The sequence below is a fragment of the Myotis nattereri genome (genome assembly GCF_964212035.1).
Source record: "Myotis nattereri genome assembly, chromosome: X".
Lineage (NCBI taxonomy): Eukaryota > Metazoa > Chordata > Mammalia > Chiroptera > Vespertilionidae > Myotis > Myotis nattereri.
In genome coordinates this window covers 110,138,093-110,160,364 of record NC_138078.1, presented here as the reverse complement: position 1 = coordinate 110,160,364, position 22,272 = coordinate 110,138,093, and the positions used below count along the sequence as shown (strand labels likewise).

The following is a 22,272-nucleotide window of genomic DNA, read 5'->3' as shown; positions in this document are numbered from 1 at the left end:
GCGGCATTTAATACATTCACAATGTTATGCAACCACCAACCTCTACCTAGTTCCAAAATATTCTCATCAACCCAAAAGGAAATTCATTAAATAACACTCCCTACTTCCCTCCCCTTCAGCCACTGGTAACTACTATTCTACTTTTTGTTTCTATGAATTTGAGTACTCTAGGACTCAGATAAGTGGAATCATACAATATTTGTCCTTTTGTGACTGGCTTCTTACACTTATCATGGTGTTTTCAAGTTCATTCATGTGGCTACAGTGTATCAGAACCTTCTTTCTTCCTTTAAATGGCTAATAGTCCATTGTATGGATATGCCACATTTTGTTTATTCAGCCATTAACTGATGGACATTTGGGCCGTTTTCACCTTTTGGCTATTGTGAATAGTTTATTCTTCTTCTTCTGTTAACTAGCCTCCAGCTCCCTTGCCTTCTTCCTATTGTTCAAACTTGCCTCAGGACCATTACATTTGTTATTTCTCTTCCTGAAATGCTCCTCTCCCAGATTCTCCTTGGCTCTCTCATTCTCATCTTTGCAGCTCAAAGGTCACATCCTCAGAGAAGCCTAATCATTATGTTTAAAGTAGCTGAACCCTGAGTCACCTTTTATCCAATTATCCTTTTTTATTGTCTTTATAATGCATGTCACTAACTGAAATAAATAAGAAGAACTGTCTAGAGCAGGGATTGCTTTGTGCCTAGGACTCTTTAGTGAGACTTTTGGGCTCATTTTCAAAATAACATTTTTAAATGCCTAAAATACACCAATTATACTAAAATATAGTTAATACTGAAATATTTTTAAATTGTGATTTAACAACTCATGTACTTCTTTTAATTCCTGAAATAACAATATCTATAGGCAGGTCTAATAAGTATCATAACTTAGAAGTTTGATGAGTATAAATGTTGTTTTGAGATATTTGCTGAACTATAATAGGAAACAAAAATATCAGTGATTTCTATTGATTATGAAATCTTGGGTAGTGCTAAAATTACAGTAGAGTGTTACCAACGTTTGCACCTAAAGAGAATGCTAAACTTTAGTTAAAATTTAGTGAAAAAGATGTGTTTTTGTCCTGTCCAAATTCATGGACACTATGAATTCTACCCACACACCCCTTAGAGGTCTGTAGACGCCAGTTGAAGAACTCCTACCCTAAAATGTAAAAGATAAACAGTAGTGATGAAGAGGGGGAGAGTATGTTAGAGCTGGTTTTGTAGGAGATGGAAGAAATCATAGTAAGTCAGGGAATGACTAGCTAGGAGAACGCTCCCTCTACCCCTCATACCCATGGAACTTGGGTGTAAAAGAAGTAGCAGTTTCTAGTTGAGAAGGATATGAGAGAAACAACTTGCTTGAAGAGGAGACAGGTATCGCAGGAAGGAAGCATTTTGTGAAGAGGTTGCCTGTGAGAGTACAGGATCTTGTTTACCGTGTTTTGAAGTCCATTGAGCACAACAGAGTGGGGTGGGAGAGATGACTACCATGGGAAGATGAGCTGTTGGGAACGGGGGCAGAGCCATTATCTCAGATTCCATGCTGAACACGGACGAGGCAAAGATGAATCACCTATTTAGGATTAGACTGAACCAAATCTTCTTGGTTGATTGGCTAGTTTGGCTGGTCTGATTCATATACCCCTAAAGAGACCCTAAGAGCCAGAGGCAGCAGCAGAAAGATAGGCCCAGGGCATCACCAGAGATTCAGGGGAGGAAAGCTAAAAATGCACTTTTCTTTCCTCCTTTGATCTCTTTTGTAGAGTAAAATACTGAAGTAAAAAAGTTATGTAATGGACAAAAAAAAATGAAGCAGTGCCATGATTAGATCATTCAAACCAGCTGATCATCCAAAATTTAATTATATGAGACTAAGGGATGCACCCTGCATCCTCACTCCTAATTCTTCAGGAACCTTCTAAGGTTCTCTGCAAGAAAAAGATTCTTTGATGCTATTACCCTTCAGAACAATGTTTGGCTCAGAGGGATCAAAGGAAGAAAGGACTATATTTTTAGATTTTTTTCTGGGGCTCTAGAGGTAACCTGCACCTGGATCTCTCCTTTGTATGTAGCTCCTAGAATCTAGGATTCTGTAATTATTTTTTAAAAAATTTATCTTTATTGATTTCAGAGAGGGAGAGGGAGAGAGAGAAACATCAATGATGAGAATCACTGATTGGTTGCCTCCTGCACACCCCCTATTGGGGATCAAACCCACAACTGAGGCATGTGCCTTTGACCAGAATCAAATCCAAGACCCATCAGTCTGCAGGCTGATGCTCTATCCAGTGAGCCACACCAGCTAGAGCTGTGATTCTTTTTTAAAAAATATATATTTTATTGATTTTTTACAGAGAGGAAGGTAGAGGGATAGAGAGTTAGAAACATCAATGAGAGAGAAACATTGATAGCTGCCTCCTGCACACCTCCCACTGGGGATGTGCCCGCAACCAAGGCACATGTCCTTGACTGGAGTCGAACCTGGGACCTTTCACTCCGCAGGCCGATGCTCTATACACTGAGCCAAACCGGTCAGGGCAGTGATTCTTTTTTATAAAGCTGTTTTCCCTTCTCTAAAAGGGGGAATCTTTCAAAAAGGCTCAGGTTGGGGGCTGCTGCAGGTAGGAGGTGCTGCCTAGGCCCCACTCCTCCTTTGATCAGATTCCCTTCTGGCAGTGGTATCTGCAGACTCACTGCCCCAGCTCTTCTAGCCCCAGATGGAGAGACAGCAGAGACAGGGAGATGAGAACAGAGTCCGGGCTGAAGTGAAGCTGACCTAGGTAGAGCAGAAAGAGGCCACAGGGGCAGCAGGAATGGCCCAAGGGAGAAGGGAGAAACTTCCTAGGACAGGGAGCTATTGTTTAAGAAGTCCTGGCAAGACCTGAGGGCCGCAAAGGGGGGCTGCATATGGAGGAGACTCAGTGAGCTTGGGCGGTGCACTTGTGAAGGCTGTGGTGGGGGCGAGTATCTTTATCAAAATTTGCCCAATTACTTCGATTTTAAAATCACAACCTTGGAGGAAATGAGAACTGAAAACATATCTGGACCTTAGGGGAGCCAAGTGGGGAGCGCCACTGAAACTTGCAATACTGAGTGGAACCCAGAGCATTCTGATAGGATTCCCCAGCAACAGGGTCAGGGAGAGGTCCTGGCCACCACTGGGTACCCAGCACAGAACAGAAGGGATTTTGGCATAATCGGGAAAGGCTGTATGGAGGAGATGGGCGTTCAACTGGGCCCTGGGGTCTGGGAGGGCAGTATTGTGGTGAGAAGAGAAAAATGGGCATTCCAGAGCGAAGGTGCACAGATGGGCATAAGCTTGGTTCATGTGAGGATCAAGGAGGTGACCAGCCAGATGGGATTGGAGGTGCACTGAGGGGAGACGGAAAAATCCAGCTCGATGGGGAAAGTCAATTACCGAGGACATTTTAAACTTCGACAAGGGATTGTATTGAAATCCCCATTTTTGAAGTGGCCAGGCCATTTCCCTTCTCTCCCCTTTAGCTACAAGCCCATCGTGGAATTCCTCGATGCCCAATTCGAAGCCTACCTGCAGGAGGAGCTGAAGATCCGCAGGGTCCTGCACACCTACCACGACTCTCGCATCCACGTCTGCTTATACTTCATCGCCCCCACGGGTCATTCCCTGAAGTCTCTGGACCTAATGACGATGAAGAAGCTGGATAGTAAGGTACGGAGGCAGGGCGAGGGCAGGGGCGAGGCTAGGCAAGCTGGATCACTCTTATTGGTCTCTCATGCAAAGTAGCAGTGAGTTCCAGGAGAGGTTTTATGGTCTCTTCGTCCTCTCCTTTATTCCCTGTCCCTCCATAAAGATGGTGCTGTTGATTCAGAGCCTGTGCCAAACACACTGTTTTCCCAACATGAGGCACAGGTTTCCCCTGAGCCACCTTTCTGCCCTGATCCCTCTTGGGCATAAAGGTACATGTAAGCAAGATGGCTGTCCCGGTCTAGGGGCTCGGGCTTTGGCAGTGGAAAGATGTTTTTTCTTTGTCCATATGTTAAAATCAAACGTGCAAACTTGACGTTGAAAGTTATTATTCTCATCATCAATACTGATTTTTCTAATCGCAGCTAACATTTGTTAAGCTCTCATATGCCACCGTTGTGCTAACTACTTCATGGAGCATCTCAATGAATCCTCACAAAAACACTATGAGGCGAACACAGTCGATATCCCCCATTTTACAGAGAAGGAAACCGAGGCTCTGGGAGGTTAAGTGACTTCCCGTTGTCACTTAGCGGGCTATTGGCAGAGTCTAGCGTGGAATTCAGATCTGTGGCACCATGTTCTGTTGCCTCCATACCTGAAACAGATGGCTGCGGAAATTGGGCTTGTCCCACTTTAAGAGAAAATGAAGAATGCAAATCCCACTCCAGATATAAATTAGACGATGATTCTTCATGTTAGAGGATTATTTGCTGTACAAAAGACTGGACCATGAAATTCTTTAAAAAACCCAATTACTAGTGCATTTCTTCCTGATGTTTTGTAGGTGCCTGACACTGTGATGGCATTTTATAGGCATTATTTTATTTCACCTTTCTAATTATTCAGTGTGGTGGGTACTATTATTATTCCCATTTTACACATGAGGAAATGGAGGCACAGAGGATTCAGACTGAGCTCTCTCTGACTCCAAGGTTGTTGTTGTTGTTGTTGTTGTTTTAACAAAAACATAATTTATGTGCAATTATTAGTAGCACATCCACTATGAAAACTGAAAATCAGCTGTAATAAAAATAGAAGCAATTTTTCATTTTTTGCAGCAATGAGCTAACTGCCCATGAGTAAGAGGCTGCTCTGGAAATGCCGCCACGCCCTGCATGCCCTGTATAGGGCAGCAGAGAGCCACACAGCTGGTGGCCCGGTGAGTGGGCAGGTTAAGTAAGCAGCCTTTGGCATATTTATAGTGTGCGGATGGAGGTGTGAGGAACAGCGATGAGGAGAATTGGCTCTGCCTGCTGTTCTACCTTGGCAAGGGCTTTGGCCCCCTCCTCTCCCAAAAAAGACTTCAAGGGAAGTGCTTCCAAGGTCCGCTGTGTGATAACAGTCTCCTGAGGCAACGTGCAAAGGAGGCAGAATTTGTCTTCCAAGTCTAAAGCTCCCAGGCCCTGTTTTCAGAGCTCCTTTCAGGGCCCCAGCACCATCCATGCCACCCCATCGGAGGCTGCTGGCAGGAATGACTTGCTCTTCATGTGAACCTGAGCTTGGGGCACTCTGTTTCATTAAGCCATGTGCATTTCAAGTTTCTTTACCTTCCAGCAGTTAAAGCCTTGTCCCTTCTTGGGGGAATTTCAAGGATCGGGGTTCAGGTGGCTTGAATTTGGGGGGGAGCATTAAGTCTTTCTTCTGCTGTTTGAAATTGGGCATTTCTGCTTGCTTTCTTTATGCAGAAATTAACCACAAGCCTCAGGCAGCTAGTGCATTTCCTCCTAAGGTTTTATAGGTGCCTGACACTGTGATGGCATTTTATATGCATTATTTTTTAATATGTCCGATCAAATTGGTAACTGAGAGAGTCTTCTTCACCTAATGGGGGTGGTTCATCAGCGTTTGCTGCTAGAAAGAGGGCCAAGTGTGCATCTTCACTGAACCTCCCCTTCCTACCATCCCCCATGTGGGTCTCCATCACCCTGCCTGGGGCTGGCATGCACTGGATGGGTTGGGACAGTTTATTATTAGCAAGGAATGGCTATCTCTCCCCTTGTTAACCACAGATTTCCAGCCTTTCATCTTTCTGCTGCAAATCACCAGAACAGTGACCTTGATATGAAGATATCATACGACTCATCAATTTGGATCTGAGCTGGTAGACAGCTCATGGTTAAGCTTGTGGACTTAGGAATAAGGCTAAACTTGGATTTGGATCCCAGTTCTGCTACTTACCTGCTCTGTGGCCTTGGACAAGTTATTTAACCTCTCCATGCCTCAGTTTCTCATTGCTAAAATAGCAGTAATGATACCTCCTGGGAGGGCTATGGTCGGGATTGTGTTAATCTATGTAAAGCACTTACTTCAGCGCCCAGCACTTCGTAAGCACTCATTGTCATTGATTATATTATTTGGCTATAGAGCTGGCCAGTCCTAGACCATTGGGTTGAGCTGCTCCCTCTGGCAGCTGATGGAAGTCCTAAGCCATGCTGCTATCAGCTGCAAATTACCAACGATGTTCCTACTGTGCTCCTCCCTTCCGTAGGTGAACATAATCCCCATCATTGCCAAATCAGATGCCATTTCTAAGAATGAGCTAACAAAGTTCAAAATCAAAATCACCAGCGAGCTTGTCAGCAACGGGGTCCAGATTTACCAGTTTCCTACAGATGACGAGTCGGTGGCAGAGATCAACGGAACCATGAACGTGAGTGGGAGCACAGGGGTTCAACATTCTAGCCATTTGCTCTTTATTTTTATTATTGTTATTATTTCACCAAATAGCTGTCATACATCTTCACTATCCATATTAGTGTAGTTAATTCTTGGTTATCTGAGTCTCAGGTGTTTGTTTGTTTTAAATATATTTAATTTTTAAAATGTATTTTATTGATTTCAGAGATGAAGGGAGAGGGAGAGATAGAAACATCAATGATGAGAGAGAATCATTGATCGGCTGCCTCCTGCCAGCCCCCTACTGGGGATTGACTCCACAACCTGGGCATATGCCCTTAACAGAGAATCTAACCATGGTCTCTTGGTTCATAGGTCAATGCTCAACCACTGAGCCACACCGGATGAGCTGAGTATTTGTGAGAGAGAATCCAGGATGAGATAGCTCCTCTTTCCTAGTGGTGGCTGCTTCAAAGCCTCAGTGATTCGGAGATAAATAGCCAGAGACTAAAGGATGGAAAGGCTGACTCCAGAAAGAGTCTGGAGCAGGAGATTCAGACCTCCCCTTCCGCCCTCCTCTTTGATGCAGGCTCTGGTCTAGGCCAGGCAGCCCCAAGAGACTGCTGGAAAGACAAACATTCTTTGTCTCTGACCAAAACAATGCTGTGACAATTGATGCGGTGAAAGAAGACAAGGCTAAAAATGTTGGCTGGCTTTGGAGACTCGGGGGTAATCTGTACTCAGATAATCAAGCCCTCTGCTCCTGGGAGGAAAAATGCTATATGGCCCCCATTTTTCTGGTGACTAGAGGAATATTATTTTTAAAGTTTCAGGATTATGCTTTGGTTTATTAAGTGTCAATGAATTTTTTTTAAAAAAGCAACTTGCCATCTTGCCTCTCCTTACCCTTTCCCCCTCCCCTAGAGGAGTGAGTAATGAAGAAGGCAGAGAGTCAAACATCGCCTCATGCTTCTTTACAATGTGTTGATGCTGTTGCTGTGAAATCTTCAATGTTATGATTTCAAGGAGACAGCTAATAGCTTGCGGAAAGCCTCTGCTTTGGGAACAGATTGCTTTTTCTCTACTGAGAGGCATCAGTTTTTCCTAATGACATAATGCCTGGGTATAGCCAAACTCAGGAAAGCCTTGTAATAAAAACCATTTTTAGAAACTTTCCTGGTGCTGCAGCCCCGTAAGTTATCGTTATATCTTCAGCTGCCACCTCCTATGAATTGACCAACAAATTAGCATAGTGGGGCAACAAGTCATTGTCTGTCCTGACTTCCTGCTTATCAGTACACCTGAGATTAGAAGTCCCTTATCACCTTTGACAAATCTGGCCCAAGAGGATGGCTATGTGGATTATGGTAGATTAAATTATAACCAGCCGTGAGCACTTAAAACAAAACAAAATAAAACCAAAACAAAACAGATTAGTACTTATTTTCTCAAGAAGTCAGGATGTTTGAATGGAAACCAGGCTCTGTCACAATGAGAAAAACTGAAAGGATGCCTAGCCTACAGAAAAATGGGAGCCCAGAGAGAAGTGTCACTTGTCACTGGCACTGATGTCTGGAAGCACCTGTCACCTCAGAACATAGGACCTCATAGACATCTTTAAACATGGATTCCTTAAGTCACCAGGAAACTTCAGGCTTGTGGTTTGCTTTCCTAAGAATGGAAAGGGGCTAAGAGTTCTCTGAATTTTCAAGGTGTCACACAAAACTACATGTCACTACATTGTGGATCAGGACTGGCAATTATTTTGGCCTCTGCTCCCAGCTCAGCCTTGTCCTCCTGTTTGACTGGGGCAGGCACGGCTAGGGTTGGAAACTTCCCATGCTATGAAGCAACAGTTCTCAACCACACTGTTTGGGCTGTGAAGGGGTTGGGGTCCTTTTTATGCTAGTCTAAACGTTGCCAGTAGTTCACTTTGAAAAACTAAATCGTTTTCCTTTTTTTAAAAAATATATTTTATTGATTTTTTACAGAGAGGAAGGGAGAGAGATAGAGAGTTAGAAACATCGAAGAAAGAGGAACATCGATCAGCTGCCTCCTGCACATCTCCTACTGGGGATGTGCCCGCAACCCAGGTACATGCCCTTGACCGGAATCGAACCTGGGACCTTTCAGTCCACAAGCCGACGCTCTATCCACTGAGCCAAACCGGTTTCGGCCATTTTCCTTTTTAAAAATTAGAGTTGACATAGAAATTTATATTAGTTTCAGGTATATAACATACATAGTGATTCAATATTTATATTCCTTATGATGTGATCACCTCCATAAGTCCCCACCTGTCACTATACAGAATTATCCTAATATATGAAAGCCCAGGGTTCTAACAACCAATCACGACCAAAGGCTGATCAACCTGGAATTCCTTCAGTCAGCACTGGGTTGCCATGGAGACCCAGCACTGACTGCCCCACTGCAGCCTGGCGACCGGGTCTGATCCGCAGCCTCAGTGGCAGCTGTTGATCAGTACTTGCTTCTCTCTTTCTCTCCCTCTTTCTTTCCGGGCTTCACCAGCAGCCAGGTCTCTGCGGGGGCTGCTGTTCAGCCCCACATCTCTGATCAGGCCCGGAGATGCTGACTGGCATAGGAATCGACCAATTAGAACCAAATGTGGGTGCTGTGAAGAACCAATGGTTGCCTAGGAGGCGGAGCTTCTGACACTGACTGGCATAGACACTGACCAATCAGAACCAAATCTGGGTGCTGTGGGGAGCCAATGGCTGCCTAGGAGGTGGAGCCTCTGACTCTGACTGGCATAGAAACCAACCAATCAGAACCAAATCTGGGTGCTGTGTGATTCCAATGGCTGCCTAGGAGGCGGAGCTTTTGACACTGACTGGCATAGAAACCAACCGATCAGAACCAAATTGGCCAGCAGAGGAGGGCAGTTGGGGGCAACCAGGCAGGCAGGCAGAGGCAGGCAGGCAGCTGGGCAGTTAGGAGCCAGCGGTCCCAGATTGTGAGAGGGATATCCGACCTAAACCGGTAGTCAGACATCCCCCAAGGGGTCCCCAATTGAAGAGGGTGCAGGCTGGGCTGAGGGGAACCCCCCCCCCAGTGCATGAATTTGGTGCACTGGGCCTCTAGTCCTATATAATAAAGAGCTAATATGCTAAGTAGACAGGATGGTGGAACAACATTCCAGAACAACCTTCCAGAACGACAAGTGGGGGGCGGGGGGGGCATGCCCGTGGGGCCTCAAGGCAGCTGGGACTGCAAAGGCCTACTCTTGAATGAATTTCATGCATTGGGCCTCTAGTTATAATAATATTGATTATTTTTCTTATGCTGTACACATCCCCATGACTCATTATTTTTTTTAATAACTGGAGGTTTAGTGGGTTTAGGGTTATCATTATAACAATATCACTCAGCATTCATTCCCTGGCATTCCACCATGCTTTTCTGAATGGGAAAGAGAGGGTGGCCTCCAGCTACTGTGCCTGGAATTGGGCATGCTTGTGGGAGGGGTCATGCATGTGAATGCTATGTGTTATGTGTGTTGTGATGGGGGATGGGATGCTATAAAATTTATACACAGGATTGCTTAGCCACCATTACAACTGTGTCAAAAGTCCCCAGGGCCTTCAGACAAGTGGTATATGAAGCTGCATCATCTGAAACCTGGGCTTGGGTGGGAAGAGGAATGGGTGTTGGCCTTTCAATTCTGGATTTGACTCCAGCCCCACAGCCTCAGCCACCCCGGCCAATTAATATGGGAACTGGGTTGGAAAAAGTGGAGAAGCCTCTTACCTAAGTGGAGAGGACCGTGTAGCCATTCCCCTGCCCACCATTTCATGGCAGGAAATGAAAATAATGAGGTCTCAGCCTTCTCCTTGACTTCTGGTGGCTCTGAAAACCCTGGTTTCAGATTGAGGGAGCAAAGTAGTGAGAGATCTCGTGGCATGCTACTTTCAGTCCACGCTCTGATAACTCTCAAGATTGTAGACTTTAATACTAAAAATTGCTGTGTTGTTCAAATTCAGTGTTGTTCTTTGTATGGCTCAAACCATGGCCAGGGATCAGGCAATAGGCCCAATTATTTTACTTGTCTCACTTGAGTGGCCACTTGTGAGGTCCTGGGTTTGACCCTTATATAGGCATTTGGTCACATGGGTGACCTGTAGAGTCACAGGGAGACCCACAGGCACAAGCCTGTTCTTTCTCCGGAGGCAGCAGTGCCCTTTCCATCATTTGCACACACTTTTGTGGGAATCACCAAGGACTGACTTGAAAATCAGTTAATGCTCTTGCTCAGTCGCCATAGGAGCCTGAAATGGGGGCGAACATAACTAGCAGCACAACTGGGACATACTGTCAGCCCTGGGAGGAAGCCACACCTAACTGGATATTGTCAGATGAGGAGAAAAGGGCCCCGACAGTCTCTATTTCACCAGGCTGAGGGGACTGATCATCTATCCTCCCAAAGTATAACAGATGTAGTGGAACCAGGAGAGAATCATTCATGCCAACTGGATTATCAAACACTTTAAAATATGCCAAGAGGAATTGAAGGTAGACACGATACAGGAAAGGTGGTCAATCTGGAGCTAGACTCACAAGATGAAGCTTGAGGCTCTCTCTTGTTGAAGTTTTCTGAGACTGGGGCATCTGACCTCTGGGGGCACCTCATCAGAGGTTTTCTGGGTGAGACAGGTTGACGGAGTCCCCTTAGGAGTCTGTCACTGTTTCAGCTGCAGCACTGTCTTGCATCCATCAGAGTCTCCTCCCTGGGCCCACACATACCCAATGTCACCCCTGGGAGTATGAAGGGAGTACCTTCTCTCTGCGCTTCTTGACTCTATTCTGGCTGTCATAGCCATTAGTCTCTCAAGAGCAGCAGAAAGAGGGCCTGAGCCTGGCCCCATGATTTCCTGCCCTTCACAGGTTAGCTAACTTCTAGCAAATGCCCTTTAACCTGGAGGCACAGTGCAAGCGGCTGTGGGTGACTGGGGGGAGGCTGGCATTTAAAGCTTGGAGAGTTAGGGATCCAGGCAACTCATTTAACCCTTCTGTGTGCAGTTCTCCCAAATCATGAATGGGGTTGATAATAACTGTCCTGTAACACTGTTGTGAGAATCAAATGAAATCTGCCTGGGAGCACTAGTACATGCTATCCTTGCATATACTTATCAGAACAGACTTTGATGCCAATTGCAAAGGAGTGGGCCGTGGGAGGTTTCCTGAGCCCTCTGAAGCTGCCTGGGTGGGGGCTGTGAATTTTTGAATGGGGAGGGGTAAAATAACAGCAGTTTAAGGAAGAGAGGAAGCAAGTGACCCTGTCATTCTAACTAACAATGTCTTTTGGAGATAAAAATAATAGGCCCAAGGGAATACTCACATTTTTTATGCCTTTATTCTCTTTTTGTTATTTTTTTCTGCTTTTCTCTTGAGCCCAGAGAAATACCTCCCACTTCACACAGCCTCCTCCTCCATCACTTCCTTTGAGAGCCCAGGATGTGTGAAAAATGATACAATGTGGTTTTTCTTTCTCACCTCCTCCCTCAGTCTAGCCCTCCGCCATCCAGCCCTCCACTATCACGGCCCCCTGGTTCTTTTGTATCATGTGGCCAAAGCTTTGGGGGTCTCTGCAGGAAGGGCAACATTTTCCTGGAAAGTGTTTGGGGGTGGGTTTGAGGCTCCTGACATGTCTTTGGTTCCTGAGTGAGAATGAATTATACCCAGATGACCCCCTGGCAAAGCCAGCTGGCAGAGGTCAGAGATCTCTGGCACTTGGTCAGGGTTTTTGAGATTTCAGTGCCCCCCTAATGCCACATGTATCACATGCATGCCCATTGACCCTCTTTTTTTTCAACATTTTTATTGATTTTAGAGAGGAAGGGAGAGGGGAAGAGAGACAGAAACATCAAGGATGAGAGAGAATCATTGATTGGCTGCCTCCTGCACACCCCACACTGGGGACCGAGCCCATAACCTGGGCATGTGCCCCAACCAGTAATTGAATAGTGACCTCCTGGTTCATAGGTCAACGCTCAACCACTGAGCCACGCCAGCCGGGCCCCAATGACCCTCTTGATCATTCATTCCCCTAGTAGGACTGATGAAACATTTCCCACCTTTACCCCTTTCTCACCTTCCGTATCCATAACCTCCTCTTTCCCTCTTCCCTATGTCCCTGTTTCAGGGACAGTCAGCGGAATGTGAAGGGGTGGCCTGAGATGCTACTCTGAGAGCAGCTGAGAGAGGATGAGGTGAGCCACTTCAGCTGGATGGTCAAGCACCACGGGGGATTAGCAGATGTCCTGGAGCTGAGCTCGTGATTAAGTCCGGTGTTTTTCCACTCCTAAGAACATTCTTGGGGTGCAGAGCTAGAAGAGAATGGAGAGGACGGACTGGTTCTGAGATCAGTGCACAAATTAAATAAACAAAAAAACATTTGCTGTAGGTTTCCCAGAATTGAACCGCTTCTTCTAATCTGACTTTGCACAACCAGTTCATCCTAGGGTTTGGAGTGCTCACCTCATCTGCTGCTCTAACCTCGAAATGGGGGTGGCAGACCAGCAGGGGTGGGCTTTGAAGTCTGAGAAACCTGGTTCCTCCTCTTGTTCTGCCCCTTACTACTGTGTGATTGCTGGCAAGTCACTTAGCCCTTCAGGCCGTCAGTTTCCTCTTCTGTAAAACGGGATAAAAAATACCTACCTCAACCATTGTTGTAAAGATTCAATGAGATAATGCAAGATAGAGCAGCTGATATGGCGTACATAGAGTTGAGTGAATTGCTGCTGCTAATATCAGTTCTACAGCTACAATACCATTAGCACTACTGCTACTGCCTACTGCAAAGCCTGCTTTGACTTCCCACGGAGTTAGCTGCTCCCTCCTCTGTGTCCTTCCAGCCCTCGAATCTCTGTTTATAATCTGGACCTTACTGTGTTATCATTGTTGGCTTGTCTCTCCCCTACCAGACTGTGCACTCTCCAAGGGCAGGCTCTGAACTTTTTTAATAGTGTATTCTTTTTAATGCCTCGTACATAGCAGGAACTCAGTAAATATTTATAGAATGGAAGAATGAGCCATGGATCAAAATATCTGCTATCGAGGCCTGTTTCTCCAAGCAGGCTAAGAAAGCTCTAGTGGACTTTTTACTTGTCCTTGTCGAGTCCTTTTAGGGAAAGCCCCGCTTGGAATCACCCGGTCTGTAAACAGTATTTATTCAGTACTTCCATTTGGCCAGTGGTCACTCAGCTCTTATTACCTGACCACCTCCCTGCAGAAGGGGCGCTTTCCCAGGCCCCACACTACCAACTGGGGGCAGCTTCCTCTTCTCTGACCCACAGAGCCTTCATTAGCCAGGCTTCGCTCCTCATTACCCCCTGCAAGCACCAAGCTCAGACCTCTCTTCATACTTGGTCTTTCTTTCCTCTCTACTATTCCCATGGCCTTGCCACTGCCATTCAAGGAGTATTGATGAAGCACCTACTATGTGCCGGACACCAGAGCATACATTTGAGCCCTTGGTCATATTCCGTCTTATATGATTTGGGGTATGTAAATCGAGCTTCCCCAACAAGATTGTAAGCTCCTAAAGGGCGAGGGAATATGTTTTCTACTTCTTTTGTCTCCCTTACAGCACCTAAAACAGAATCTAAGACAGTCATGGGCATGTGGATAAATACGTATGGACTTAACTTCTAGGCTCAAGAGTTCAGTGTGAGCTCTTCCTCCAGGGAAGGACAAGAACAAGGAGCATACAGCTCAGTCAGCAGTGTGGCTTCAGTATACACCTCTTTTCGGTGTATATATACTCACACTCTAGGGAAGGGGGGCCAGTGATACCAGTACAACTGTTCTCCTTTAGCCTCATGGTCCAGATTGCCCCCCTCATCCCACTCACCCACCTTCCAAAGGCTCTTTCCCTCGGCAACTGTGAACTAATCTGTATATCTGCTTATTATTCTGCTGATTTGCTTGCTGTCTTTGTCTATTCCCTATGCATTCGGCCATGTCATTGTTACCTTTTATTGTGAATTTCTGAACAGCAGAAGTCTGGACTAGGCCTCTTATCCCCAGGCACCCCGGGAGCTTTAGAAGTGCCTCTTGATTGTTGATGACAGTGAGGGACGCTGCAGTGTGAGGGCCTGAGGCCCAGGAGATGAGCAGCATTTGTATTGGGGAGCTCTGCCTTCCTCCTGGAGTTCTGAGCTTTTGTTTGCCTTCTGTTTCAGGCCCACCTGCCTTTTGCTGTCGTTGGCAGCACAGAAGAACTGAAGATAGGCAACAAGATGATGAGGGCCCGGCAGTATCCTTGGGGCACAGTGCAGGGTGAGTCTCCAGGAGACCGGGAGAAGGAAGCTCCTTCTATCTGTCTCTTTGCTTGACCCCATTGGTTGACCAGTGCCTAACTTGTTCCAGGTCTCTACTCTTTTATCTTGGGCCTCAAACAGCCATAGTAGTTGCCAGCAGGCAAACTCTGGCTTCAGGATTCTCTGCCATGAGTAGGCTCTCTTTGTCTCCAATGGAGAAAGCATTCCTAAAACAAAAATAAATGTACCTCTTGAGCAAGGTGGGAAGGAGTGTGCAAGAGAGCATGTGTACTTGCTCTAGCACATCAGGAGACTTACAATAATGTCCAAAGCAGAGTTGTTCATAATAGTAAATAATTAGAAACAACTCAGATATTCATTAAAAATAAATTAGATGGCCCTGGACGGTGTGGCTCAGTTGGTTGTGCATCGTCCCATGCACCGAAAGGTTCCTGGTTTGATTCTGGTCAGGGCACATACTTCAGTTATGGGTTCAGTGCCCAATAGGGGGCGTTCAGGAGGCAGCTGATCAATGTTTCGCTCTCACACCAATGTTTCTCTCTCTCCCTTTCCCTTCCTCTCTCTCTGAAAATCAATAAAAAAGTAAATTTTGAAATGTTCATATAATGGGATATTATACTGCAGTGAAAATGAATGGGTTATAATTACATCTACATGAATGCATCTCAGAAATAGATCATAGAAGAATAGGTCATAGAAGCTAAATAGGTCACAGAAGAATACATGTATTATTCTATTTACATGAATTTCAATAGTAGACAGAACTAAACAAGATATATATCTTTAGGAATTCATATGTAAGTGGTAAAACTACAAAGAAAAACAAAGGAATGATTAACCCAAAAGTGAGGTTATATGTCATGGTGAGGAAGGAGGATCATGAGCTCAGGAAAGGCCATTAGGGAGCTTCTAAGGTGCTGGTAATGTTTCACCAAGGCCCTGGATACATTGGTATTCATTTTAAAAAATTCTTTAAATTGCACATTTCATACACTGTTTTGTATGTGTGATTGATTATTTTGCAATTTAAAAACAAACGTATATACAATCAGGAAAGTTCCTTTTGTGGTCTGCTTGATGCATGTGAAGTTACACTCGGACTAGTCAATTCAGTACATGAAACTAGGCCTAGGACTCTGCCATGGGTGGAAGAGGTGGCCGGCCTTCCGAGCCTGCAGCTGTAAGCTAGGTCTGGGATTGCAGGGGCACCATGTGTGACAGGGTGGCTGATTCACTGCAGACTCATCCCTAACGCTGAGAAACAAGTGAAAGCTAGTGGGAAGTTGTCCATATCTCACCCACAGGCCGGCATACTTTAGGGCACAACAGAGACCCTTCCGCAGTAGTGGAATTTGCCGTGGCTAAGACAAGACTGGTCGTCAGAACTGTGTCAGGTTTTGGTCTCCTCTGCCAGTTGGGGCTGGAGATGGTCCACTAGGAACATTTGCAAATGGTTTCTGAACCAACAGGCCAACAGAAGGAATGAATTTGTGGTCTGAGAGACAGGAACCTGAGGTGAAGCTAGCAGGTGTGGTTCCAGTACTTCCTCCAACTTAGACCACTCCCCACCTAACCAACAAAGTGGTTTTTGAACATTTTTCTTTTAAGTCGGGGTTAACTGTTGTATTCAAGTCAGGAAGAAGCTGTTTGTTGTCTGGGCAGCATATAGGGGCCTTAGAGTCACTCCTTCTGACCGACCACCAGGGGTCACGGTCCGGAGACAGAGGAGGTGATGGTCCTGAAAAGTTGCCTGACAGATGCTATATTTCATATTAGCTTATGTTCTATGACAGTGAGGGGCTTTATCCCAAAGGGAATGGGCATTAAACAGAGGGGTCATGTGAGCTAATTTGGGCTTTGGAAAGATTACTCTGCTGACTGCAAAGCAGCTGGCTGCAACTATGCCCCATGGTGTCATCCCGGACCCTCTCCCTGCCCTCACTACCTTCTCCAAAATACCCTGCAAGACAGGGTATGGGGTGACTGTGCTTGTTCATCATCTCAAGCCCCCCTTTCCCCACATGGTCAGACTAGACACTCCCATTCTGACACAGGGCAGCCATGCCTGGATACATGAGGCGGAGCACTGCTCCCAAACTTGTGTTTGAGCCAGAAGTCCACATTTCTATTGTTTGGTCCACATCTCTGTCCTTCTTGGCCACTGCCCCAAATGCAGACCTTTGCCACACTCTTTTGAGGAGGGACTTACCCACTCAAGCTGGAAAGCGGGGTCCTCTTCGGTCACTATTGCTGCTGTCAGGCCATATCCACCCTCTAAAACACACCTCCTTTGAAGCTTCTACCATCCAGATGGGCCATACCCCTCCTTGTCTCTGTCAGCTACTGATGTCCTACTTCTTCCTCCTTATTCTTTGGGGACTTTGACACCTAGTTATATACTTTGCTTATTCTTTGGTCAGCGGTTGCCAACTGGTGGTCTGCAGACCACTGGTGGTCCGTGAAGTCTGAAAGGTTGGCGACCGCTGGTTTAAGGAAACCTTTGGAGCAGCGGTCGCCAACCGGTGGTCCACAGACCACTGGTGGTCTGTGAGGCCCGAAAGGTTGGCGACCGCTGCTTTAGATTACTTGTATTGGAAGCCTAACCCTGCAACTTATTAGCTACTTAACCTTGCCTGACCTCATTGAGACCTTGCCAAGACTATTTCCTCTTCTGCCTGATAAATTACTATTCTTCCTTCAAGAGTCGTCTTAGCGGCTGCCTCTTTGGTGAAGCCTTCACTCTCCCATGAGTTCTTAAGCCCCTCTCTTTTCTGGGCTTTCGTTCCACCTTGGCTATCTACTGTTATTTTCATAATGTTTGCATTGTGTTGTATTTGTCTATTTGCATCTATTCTTCCACTAAACTGCCAAGGGCAAGACTTCATGCCTTCGTTTCTGAATTCCCAGTGCCTCATACAATACTGGGAACCGAGATTCCACAAATGTTTACTGGACAGGTGGCTGAACATGTGTGTGTCATTGTCTTAAGAATGGTGCAGGGCAGAAACTCTTGTGAGGGTCTGATTGGTGAATTGGGGTTGAGGTGCTACTGAATGTCTTTGTAGGTTTTTTTTATGGCATTGCGGTTTCCATGACTGTCATTCTTGTAACTTTTCATTTGTCTTATCAGTAGAAAAGGAAATTAGGAGGCAAATTCATAAACTCTGTATACAGATTGAAAGCCGTGTCGCTGTAAGACATTTTGCTTCTCATTTTACCATTTCTTTTTAAAAAAATATATATTTTTATTGATTTCAGAGAGGAAAGGAGAGGGAGAGATAGAAACATCAATGATAGAGAGAATCATTGATCGCTGCCTCTTGCTCGCCACCTACTGGGGGTTGAGCCCACAACCAGGCATGTGCCCTGACTGGGAATTGAACTGTGACCTCCTGGTTCATAGGTTGACACTCAACCACTGAGCCACACTGGCTGGGCTTATTTAACCATTTCTGCTTCTTCTGGCCTTCCTTTCAATATACTTTCAACTCCCCAACCCCTACTATGCAGTTGAAAATGAGGCCCACTGCGACTTTGTGAAGCTGAGGGAGATGCTGCTTCGGGTCAACATGGAGGACCTCCGGGAGCAGACCCACAGCCGGCACTATGAGCTGTACCGCCGCTGCAAGCTGGAGGAGATGGGCTTCAAGGACACTGACCCCGACAGCAAACCCTTCAGGTATCTCTCACGCCCAACTCCGCCCAACTCAGCCGAGCCAACCCAGGGGGCATGGAGGCTTTACCCTAGAGCAGCGGTTCTCAACCTGTGGGTCGAGACCCCTTTGGGGGTGAATGACCCTTTCACAGGGGTCGCCTAAGACCATTGGAAAACACATATATAATTACATATTGTTTTTGTGATTAATCACTATGCTTTAATTATGTTCACTTTGTAACAATGAAATTGGGGGTCACCACAACATGAGGAACTGTATTAAAGGGTCACGGCATTAGGAAGTTTGAGAACCACTGGGTTAGAGCATCCACAAAGGAGTCAGACACATGTGCTGAGACCAAGAGCATCAGGACTCAGTCATTAGCCAGTTTTACCTGCCAGTCCCTCTCTGCCTTCCTGGGGGAGTTGTAGCCAGGTGGGCTTGGTAAGCAGTGGGCCATGGAGGAGGCCCAGAGACCCAGCAAGGCCGATGGTCTCACTGTGCACACACAGCAGCTGCAGCCACCTATACCGGAGGGGGCCCTGAGCTGGAGCAGTTTGTGCCTGTCCTATGCCCCACTTTCTTCATCAGGCTCCTGCTGCTCTGTCAGATGTCCAGTGTGTTCTTTACCTTCCTGCCCATTATCAAAACCAGACGGGTTCAGCTAGCAGTCATTGCACATGCACTGATGAACTTGAGGCTCTTCATTCACTGTCAAGTGCAGGTTTTGTTTTGACCAAAGGATGCTAAGAGTCATTGACATACTTCTTAAATCAGAATCTAAGATGCTTCCAGAGAAGAGGAATGTTTCTGAAAGCAGTTTACTCTGCTAATAGGAGCCAATGTCCCAACTGTCTGATCTGTATGCACGATGTCTGATATAAGCCCCACATTTTAAATGACCATGTGTTGCCTTTACCACGGCTTGGTCTTCTTTCAGGAAATGTCAAACCTTGATAAGCAAGTGATGGGGAGAGTTGTGGGCTAAGAAGGCTGTCAGAGATCCACAGTACCTGCTCACAGTGGAAACCTGGCCAGGGAGCATAGCATAGCAGTCCTTCAGGGTTGCTTGGTTCTGGAGGGGCAGACTCAGTCCCCATCCCGGACAGGGACCACTGGAGCTGTTGGGGTTGGAGGAAGGTATGCTTGTCTCCCCAGTGGGTGCTTCCTTAGCTTTCTCTGTCCTTCCCCTCCACCAGCTTTAATCTGCATCTGTGGAGGAAGAGATGTGCCTCAACCTATTCTTCGAGTCCCCTCCTCCTTTGCTCCATCTTGAACACCTGTTACCTATGTCTTCACCCTCTGCACTCCTCTGCCAGCTCCTTTCGATGTTGCATGTAAATATTCTCATCCTAAAGAAATTCACGCTTAACTGCTCTTCCTCACCAGCCTCTGCCCTGTCAAGAGGTTCGGCTCTGACAGGAAGGAGAAAGAGTTGCTCTTATTTTTTGGCTTCTGATCTCACCACACCACTGAAATGCCTCCCTCCAAGATCAGCAATTACATACTTAGAGCCAATTACAGTGTGGCTTCTAAGTCTCATCTTTTTTTGTTGTTTTTTAAATGTGGTTTTTAAAATATATTTTTGTTGATTTCAGAGAGGAAGGGAGAGGGGGAGATGGGGGGGGGGAGATATGATGAGAATCATTGATCAGCTGCCTCCTGCATGCCCCCTACTGAGGATCAAACCTGCAAGTCTGGCATGTGCCCTGACCGGAAATCAAACCATGACCTCCTGGTTCATAGGTTGATGTTCAACCACTGAGTCATGCTGGCTGGGCTTAAATATGTTTTTATTGTGTGTGTTTTTTTAAGAGAGAAAGGAAGGAAGAGGGAGAGAGAGATTGAAACACAGATGAGATAGAAACATCAACATGAGAAACATCAACATGAGAGAGAAACATCAACATGGATCTCCTGCCTCCTGTACAGCCCCTGCTGGGGATTGAGCCTGAAACCTGGGCATGTGCCCTGACTGGCAATTGAACCAGTGATCTGTTGGTGCATGGTCTGACACTCAACCACTGAGCCACACCTGCCAGGCTAAGTCCCATCTTTTTTTAATCTCATCGTTTGAAATTCCTTCGTTGCCTCCTTTCGAAGTTCTCTCTGCCTTTGGCTTTTCTAGCACTGGTCTGGCTGGTTTTATTCCAATCGCTTTTGCTACTCCTTTTCAGCTTCATCAGCAGGTTCATTTTCTTCAGCTTACTCCTTTAAATGTTGTGCCCCAGGATTCTTTTGTAGGGTCTCTGCTCCTTTCATCTCTATTCTCTTTGCAGCTGGTTATTTCTCCTCTCACAGCCCTAATTACCACCCAGAAATAGATGAATCCCAAGCTAAAATCCTATGTTTGAGCTCCAAACCCATAGAGCTAACTGCATACAGGATGTTTTCACTCAGATGTTCCATAGGTGGCATACTTGAAACGCGGGCTGTCTAAAATTTAAGTCAACTTCTCCCCTCTTAACCATACTTCTTCTCCAGTGTTCCCTGTCTCAGCTCACAGTGCCACCATTCACCTGGTTGCCCGAGCCAAAAACCGAAATAAATGTTGAGTCCTCCCAAGTCCTGGGAGTTCTGCTTCCCTTATTGTTCCTTCAGGTCCCTCACGTCCTCACCAACTCTTAACATTAAGAACCTGTCATTTCTTACTTGGATTGTTGGAAAGTCTGTCCTTTATGCAACAGCCAGAGTGTTCTTTCTCATTTTCAAGTTGGGTCAAGTCAGTCCTCCGACTTAAAACCTTACAGTGTAGATAAATGTCCCAGTCTAATATGGCCTCCAACGCTTGCTCTCTCTTGCCAGACTCAGGGACTTCATATCTCACCACTCCATAGCTCACACTAGATTCTCCAGCCATGTGGAACTAGGCCTGGCTCCCCAAGTATGCCAGTCTCTCTCCACATGTGCCTTTGCACATGCCGCTCTCTTCAGAGCACATTTCCTTCTTTTTCACCAGGCTAACTCCTATTTTTTTTTTTTAACTAAGCCCAGGCTGGGCGCAGGAAGACATAGCCCAGGCATCTCTCACTAGACTGTAAGCTCTTTGATGGCAGGCACTGTGGCTGTTGGCTCTAGATGTTGAGTGACTAGTATTCATGTCACTCAATCCCGTGTCTAGCACGTATTGGGGTCTCATCAAGTGTGTATTGCAATAGTTCATTAATGTGGTCAGTTTCAGAGCCAGGACCTGGCAGCAAAGTGGAATAGGAGGGCCCCAGAGTGAAAGACAAAAGACCCAGCTTCCAGTCCCAGTTGTACCTCTAACTAGCTGTGTGGTCTTGAGTAAGTCTCTTCACCTCTCTGGGCCTGTTTCCTCACCTATAAAATGAGAGTATAGAGGCAGATGTTCTAAGTCACTCCCAGTTCTAAATATCTCTCCAGTTCACCAGGACTGCCCCATTACCCTCAAGCTGCCCTGTGATTCTGCTGTCACGTGCCAAGTCAGCTGCCCACAGCTTTGTGGTTCTGTGTTTGCACCTCTCCCAAAATCAGGGAGGGGAGGATGGGGGAACCCGGGGAGGATCATTGGAGTCAGTTTCCATCCAATAGGAGCCATTCCAAAGGCAGGAGAATTAACCTGTGTTCCCAGTTTGCAGGAGACATATGAGGCCAAAAGGAATGAGTTCCTAGGGGAGCTCCAGAAAAAAGAAGAGGAGATGAGACAGATGTTCGTCCAGAGAGTCAAAGAGAAAGAAGCTGAACTCAAAGAGGCAGAGAAAGAGGTAAATGGGAGCCTCGGTTAGGCAGGAAGGGAAAGGAAGCTGAGCTTGGGCATGGCAAGAGCTTCTGCCCTGAGAGCACAGCCAGCCAGAGCCTCGCAGTCTCCAGGAAGAAATGGGGCACAGCATCTGTAGCCTTGCCTCGGCTGGCACAGAGGGAGCTGCAAGGGATCTTTGTCTTCTTGATCCCTCATTCTCCAAGACCAGAATGTTGTCTCATTCCGTGTGACTTAGTTCTCT

At 46.2% G+C, this 22,272-nt stretch overlaps 1 protein-coding gene across 5 annotated transcripts in view; it reads left to right on the top strand.

Annotated features, from left to right (window-relative positions):
- SEPTIN6 (septin 6) overlaps positions 1-22,272 on the top strand; it is a gene marked incomplete at both ends in the record, with an annotated part of 76,343 nt that overhangs the window by 38,927 nt on the left and 15,144 nt on the right. For all 5 annotated transcript variants that reach the window (XM_081081281.1, XM_081081283.1, XM_081081282.1 and 2 more), the window contains 5 exons: positions 3,510-3,696; positions 6,224-6,385; positions 14,556-14,652; positions 18,165-18,333; positions 21,903-22,035. In XM_081081281.1, the coding sequence (XP_080937407.1) occupies positions 3,510-3,696; positions 6,224-6,385; positions 14,556-14,652; positions 18,165-18,333; positions 21,903-22,035 (748 nt within the window). The remainder of the gene's footprint in view (positions 1-3,509; positions 3,697-6,223; positions 6,386-14,555; positions 14,653-18,164; positions 18,334-21,902; positions 22,036-22,272) is intronic.